This window comes from Dermacentor albipictus, chromosome 6 (genome assembly GCF_038994185.2).
Source record: "Dermacentor albipictus isolate Rhodes 1998 colony chromosome 6, USDA_Dalb.pri_finalv2, whole genome shotgun sequence".
NCBI classification, from domain to species: Eukaryota; Metazoa; Arthropoda; class Arachnida; order Ixodida; family Ixodidae; genus Dermacentor; species Dermacentor albipictus.
This window is the reverse complement of record NC_091826.1, coordinates 17020526-17027500: the sequence shown is the minus strand read 5'-3', so window position 1 is coordinate 17027500 and position 6975 is coordinate 17020526. Positions and strand designations below refer to the sequence as shown.

The following is a 6975-nucleotide window of genomic DNA, read 5'->3' as shown; positions in this document are numbered from 1 at the left end:
TTAAATCATATCACATCGCGCTTTATCAATGACTCAACATATACGTTATCGTAGCCACTAATTAGCTAATTAACAGCACATTTAGGCTGTATTACAGCGCCCTCGAATGTTAGTAAGGTGTCATCATGGTATTGATAACCTTCTGCGGCTGGTTACAGAAAAAAGAAGCATCAATATTGGCTAAAAATTCGCTTCATTTCTGACGTCACAATAATTTCGTCCACATTTAATAATCGCTGCTTAAATGTGAAATTCAAGTATTGTAAGTTCAGTTTTCGTTTACAAAGGTAAATATCAATCTTTTGCACAGGAAGGAATAAAAGTGCAGTTCTCATCGATCACTCGGTCAGTCTGACCTCTTTTACTGAATACTTTTGGCGTCCTCCTTAGTAGCAGTGTAGCCGCCATGGTTGCTTAGTGGCTTTGGCGTTGCGCTGCTGAGCCCAAGGTCCCGGGTTCACACCCCAGCCGCGGCGGCCGCGTTTCGATGGCGACGAAATGCAAAAAATGCCCGTGTACTATGCATTGGACGCGGGTTAAAGAACGCCAGGTAGTCCAAAATAATCCGGAGTCCCCCACTATGACCTGCCTCACAATCATAACTTGGTTTTGACACGTAAAACCCCAAAATTTAACATAATTTTAAGTGGTAGTGGGCATTGAAGTACGTATTATACCGGTTACTTAGATTAACAACGCAAGAGTAAGGAGCCAGACCAAGTGGTAGCATTTATGGACTTTGCATTAACGTACAGGCTACATCATCCCGCGTACCTAGTTTGTCTTACTTTTCTGCCTTCGTCTAGCACCATCACGTATTTGTAAGTGCGATGTAATAAAGTTTTCCTTGTTATTAGCCAATTCCGTGATGCTGAGCAGACGTCGCTAAAATGTATGAGGTCCTGGGGCGATGGTGTAGGAGTACGAAAGGGCCGTCGGTACTGATGTTTAGTCATTTCTTCCACTCTTAATCGAGAACCATCTGCCCGCTATGAAACTGGACCGTTTGCAATTCCAAAAGTAATCTAATAATGATACCAGTCCAACTGGAAGTGCATCTCATCGTCTTATTATTCTTCATCATCATCAGTATTATAATCTATTATCTCCAGTCCAGGACAAGGACTTCTCCAATGGATCACAAACGGCCCCTAATCTTACATTAGCTAACTCCGTACTATGCATTCGAATTTTGTAATTTCATAAGAGCGCACATAGTCATCTGTCATCCTCGATTGTCTTTTCCCTTATCTTGGCACCCATTCTGTAACGACAACACAGCACCGATGGCCTGCAGTACGCATTACGTGACTTGGTATTTCTCTTCTTGATCCTATATGTTCGGTAATAATGTGACATAGCGTTGTTATAGTGCCATATTTCGAAAATGTCCTTGTATTGAAGTGTGAGTGCACGTTGAAGTCTACCTCACGCTAAAATTAATACGGAGTCTTCGACTGCAGCGTACTTCAAAAGTATGCATTTGACTTTCCGTAAGAAAAGACGATCAACCGGCAACTGAAATCGTGTTGTGCCCTGCAGGTACCACTTTGCCACCAAAACACATACACGTTTTCAGACCACCTGACCTGCCTAAGCGTAAGTACTGAACATATATGCCCTATATGCCCTATGCTGCGTCATATATATGAAACTGCCGAATATTTCTTATGACTTTATAACAATATATCGTCGCATTTCATTTTTTTTTTCTGATGTCAAAAGTACCTTAATAATAGCTCCTAAGTAGAACATCGGACGGTGTAATCTCCAACGTACTATTTGTAGTGGGTAGTGTGATATTGCATCTTTCGAAGTACTTTCGCAAACTTAAGTGCGGGTGGTGTAGGATATTGTGCGAATAAAATCTACCTTTCCTTTAACGTTTGCATAGGTCGTATCTTTGGCTTCCTTGAAATTCAATTAAGTCCTTTTTTATCGATAAACATTTAGATAGACTCTAATAAACGTTGTAAAGATACGTGACGTCATGACGAGGTAGTGCGGGATCTTCACTGTAGCACCGCCACACATATTTCCAGATACCAAGCGTCCTCAAGCGGTTGTTTTGCTATCGAAGAGACGCGGTTCACAAATGCTGCATAAGAAAGTATTTCTGTTTAGCATACGTAAAAATATACGCTATTAACAAGGCTTGGCGTTTCCTCCAATACGCACACGCCTGCAAAGCTTCGTACATGGTTCATACGACAAATGGGCATTTTCGCATCGCTATAGCATGCCGCTTCTAATTGATTGGATCGCTGTATACGTCGCGAGGACATACTGGAACCTTGAATTCGAGGCTTCCTGCCGAGGCTTAGCGGGAATTCAACTTTTGCCGCAACTGCTTTGTCTCGTAAACTTCTACGGCCGATTGTACGCACTGTAGTGCGATTCCCTTGTTTGAGAAAACCTGCGATACGTCTCTTACCGCCGGCGCCAAGTGGGGACATGTCCAAACCAGCTAGCAGCATATAGTACTAAACTCAGCCACAACGATCAATGAAAAGAGGGTGAAACGGTATTTAAGAAGGACATGTTATATGGCTAGCTGCCGCGTGGCAGTAAATAAGATCCTCTTGCAGACCAGACGACCACAAAACTGAATACGCACGGTGTGTATTCCTTTTGTGGGCGTCTGGATGGCGCAAGCATATTCTTATTTGCAGAAAGAAACAGTGTTACGCCTCCGCTTATCACGCATACTTGAAAATAATTCAACAATGCTGCATCCGACCGACCACCGCACAGCGGGCGAGGTGAACGGAACGTGTGACGCTGTGACCCCGTGCGGTGGTGCGGCCGAGTGCGTGGATGGCTGGTGCAGCTGCAACCCGCCTCGGTTACAAGTGGTCGGAGGCGTCTGCGTTAACTCAACGGAATGGACGACGTCAGCTGACTTCACGGACGTCTACTCACGGTCAAGGTATAGTTGAGACTAAGGAAATAGTGAAATCCCCTTCACACTGCAACACGTCGTCGACATACCGAAGCGTTCGCTTCCCACCGGAAGCGGCGGGCGCATGCAAGGTGCTGCCTCTTGCTTCACTTGATATTACGCGACCCCAAACATACCATCATCAGCAGCATTACCATCATCATCAACCTATTTAATGTACACTGCAGAATGAAGGCCTATCCCCGCGACTTCCAATTACCCCTATCCTGCGCCAACCGATTCCAACTAGCACCTGCGAATTTCTTAATTTAATCACCCCACCTATAGTCTTCTGCCGTCCTCGACTGCGCTTCCCTTCTCTTGGGACCCATTCTGTAAACCTAATGGTCCACCGGTTATCTAACCCACGCATCACATGGCCTGCCCAGTTCCATTTTTTTCTCTTAATGTCAATTAGAATTAGGCTATCCCTATTTGCTATCTTATCCACACCGCTCTCTTCCTGTCTCTTAACGTTACGCCTGGCATTCTTCGTCCCATCGCTCTTTGCGCGGTGCCTAACTTCTTCACGAGCTTCTTTATCAATCTCTAAGTTTCTGCCCCATATATGTCAGCACCGGTAGAATGCATTGATTGTGCACCTTTCTTTTCAATGATAGTGATAAGCTTCCAGTAAGGAACTGACACTATCTGCCAAATGCATTCCAACCCACTTTTATTCTTCTGTAAATGTGCTTCTCGTGATCAGGGTCCCCTGTGAGTATTTAACTTAAGTGAACGAACTCCTTCCCAGACTCTAGAGGCTGACTGGCGATCCTGAACTCTTGTTTCCTTGCCAGGCTATTTATTATTATCTTTGTATTCTGCATATTAATCTTCAACCCCACCCTTACATTCTATCTGTTACGGTCTTTAATCATTGGTTGTAACTCGTTTCCAGTGTTGCTGAACAGGACAATGTCATCTGCGAACCGAAGGTTGCTGAGATATTCGCCGTTGATCCTCACTCCTATTACTCCTAAGCCTTCCCAATTTAATAGCTTGAATACTTCCAAGCGTGCAATGAATAGCATAGTAGAGATTCTATCTTCTTGTCTGACCCCTTTCTTTATTGGTATGTTTCTGCTTTTCTTGTGGATAATTGAGGTAGCTGTGGAATCTCTGTAGATATATTCCAAGGTATTTACGTAAGCCTCCTGTACTCCTTGACTACGTAATGCATCTATGACTGCTGGTATCTCTAAAATATCAAGTGCCTTTTCGTAATTTATGAAAGCCGTATAGAGAGGCTGATTGTACTCTGCAGATCTCTCGATTACCTGATTGATGACATGGATGTGATCCATTGTGCAGTATTCCTTCCTGAAGCCAGCCTGTTCTCTTGGTTGACTGAAGTCAAGTGTTACCCTTATTCTGTTCGAAAATATTTTGGTGAATATTTTATACAATACTGGAAGTAAGCTGATGGACCTTTAATTTTTCAATTCTTTAACATAGCCCTTTTTGTGGATTAGTATAATGTTGGCATTCTTCCAGTTCTCTGGACCCTTGAAGTCGTGAGGTATTTTGTATAAAGGGCCGCAAGCTTTTCAAGCATGATGTCTCCTCCATCTCTGATTAAATCGACTATTATTCCATCTTCTCCTCCCGCTTTTCCCCGTTTCATGTCTTGCAAGGCCCTCTAACTTCATCGCTAGTTATAGAAGGAGCCTCTGTAACCTGTTTATTACTACAAATAGAGGTATCGTGGCTGCTCTGGGTACTGTATAGGTCAGTATAGAATTCTTCCGTCAGCTCGCTTCAACATGTCTACAGTGCTTGCGAGATTAAGCTTAGGTCCTATATTTCATGCATTATAGCTATACTGTGATATGGACGCATGCTACTTACAATGTTGTGCGTGCTTATCTGTACACCTGGTCACCTTTCTTCCATAGGATCATTTCGGATGCTATTTCCATTACCTCAAGCAGGGTAGTAAACCGAACGTTTATTTTGTTAAGCTCCTTGCCTTTCCCTTATCATGAGGCACGCCGTAGTAGGGGACTCCGGAAATTTAGACCACCTGGAGTTCTTTAACGTGCACCTAAATCTAAGTAGACGGGTGTTTTTGCATTTCGCCCCCATCGAGATGCGGCCGCCGTTGCCGGGATTCGATCCCACGACCTCGTGTTTAGCAGCCCAGCACCATAGCCACTAAGCAACCACGGCGAATAACAAACGCAATATTTGTATGTGCATCACCATTAAGACCTGCGTCAACGTACTACTATCCTTCATTTGCAGCCACACTGCCTGCGAAATGAGCTTGTTATCTTTTCTGATAAATCGTTTTCTCGCTTTGCAGCATCCTGGAGGGATAAGTCATGCTGAAGAAGCAGTCACCCCCTTGAGAAGGCGTGTGAATCCAGTCCAGACATATTGAAGTGAACATTTATGACCCCTGTTTTGCTAATGGGAAAATCATTTACCAACGTGTAGCATCGACTTTCATCGGCGTTTGGCCGTTTGATCAAGGCTGCTAGCGATTGACTTCGCTGAAGCCTCGATTCAATAATAAAAATTGCCGACTGAATCAACCTTTGGTTGACTGACATCCTTGTAAGCGGTAGCTTGTGCCATTAAAAAAGACATGCTGCAGATTTCAGCGACGAACGCGTTCCTCAGCCTCCGTGATGGACCTTGCAGAGAAAGCGGTACCTTTATTGTGCATTAAAACGTGTTGACTCAGAAGACACGATCTCCTCGATTACGGAGAAAGACGCCACAACGCCTCAGTACAACAAGATAAAATAATAAAAAATTCTTTAACCTCCTTGGTCCCGCTTGCTGCGCGAAACCACCAAGCAACGCTCACCGTCTAATCCTTGGGTGACGTAGTAGGGTGGCGTAAAATGAAGTTTCAGTATAACTAAGCGGTAAAGCGTCATGCTGCTGAAGTGACTGTAAGTTCAAGACGAAGCTGCGTAAAGCGCCAGTCGGCATCAGCTCGCGGAGATAGCGGGACGCAGCGACGTCTTCATTTTGCACCACCCTACTAGGTCACAGCAGAGAAGGACCGTGAGTCTCGCATTGTAGTCCCGCATGCGTAATGAGGCAAATTGAATTAATAATTTCATGGCACTTATTTCGGTATGGGGCATAAAAACACGGAACTGTACACAATTGTCACCCTTTAATAATGCGATAGAACCATATGCAGTAAAATTTGTAATTCCGAACTTGGATAAGGTAATTGGTTCATCTACTGATTTTATTGATTTGGTATTCCCTAATAAAATTAAACTATTGGATGTCATGTGCCAAAACCCGGTATGATTACGAGGCACAGCATAGTGGGTGACTCAGGATTGATTTTGACCACCTGATGTTCTCTAACGTGTACCCAATGCACCGTGCGCGGATGTTATTGCATTATGCACCCCATCCAAATGGTGGCCGCCATGGTAGGGATTTGATTCCACGCCCTCGGGGTTTAGCAGTCCAACATGAAAGCCACAACGCCACCACGGTGGGTTGATTTTTGTTGAAAACGATGTGTGCCTGTCAGATAATTGACCTCCAGCGAGATAATTCAAATCGATTTTGTAGGCGATTGTGTTCAAATGTTCAAAGCGAGAAATTTTCAAAAAAAAAGTGGCAAAAGAAAGCTCCCTGGGTGCGACTGCACCTTCGCACAGTTAAGAGCCTTTGAGAACGGTGTGTGACAGGCAGACTACGATTATAGCCGACGCATCACCCAGCCGCCCCGGCACAGAGCCACAAAGGCGTGCATTAACCGACGGCGGGAGCTTCCCCCAAGCATTGATTCACCTTTGGTAACCGGACGCCTGGCGGGGGAATCGCTTGTACCCGTTTTACCGGTGGGTGTCCGGCGGTGGGGTTTGAACCCAGCACCTCCCGCAGCCGGGCCGGGCGCCCTAACCATTTGACCACGGCTGCGGTGAGTGCCCGGGCACCCGGCATAGTAATTTGAGGCTTCAAACATTGCACAGCTGGCTTTAGAAGCCTCTGACAGGTCCCTCTTGGCTTCAAACCACTGGAATAACAAGTCTTAACCAGTTTGCAAAGAA

General features: G+C 44.9%; 1 protein-coding gene across 1 annotated transcript in view; it reads left to right on the top strand.

Annotated features, from left to right (window-relative positions):
* LOC135914423 (uncharacterized) overlaps positions 1–5481 on the top strand; it is a 10637-nt gene extending 5156 nt beyond the window's left edge. The window contains exons 4-6 of the mRNA XM_065447263.2: positions 1543–1599; positions 2755–2929; positions 5250–5481. Coding sequence (XP_065303335.2) covers positions 1543–1599; positions 2755–2929; positions 5250–5265 — 248 coding nt within the window. The 3' untranslated portion in view covers positions 5266–5481. The remainder of the gene's footprint in view (positions 1–1542; positions 1600–2754; positions 2930–5249) is intronic.
* The last annotated feature ends 1494 nt before the right edge of the window (positions 5482–6975 follow it).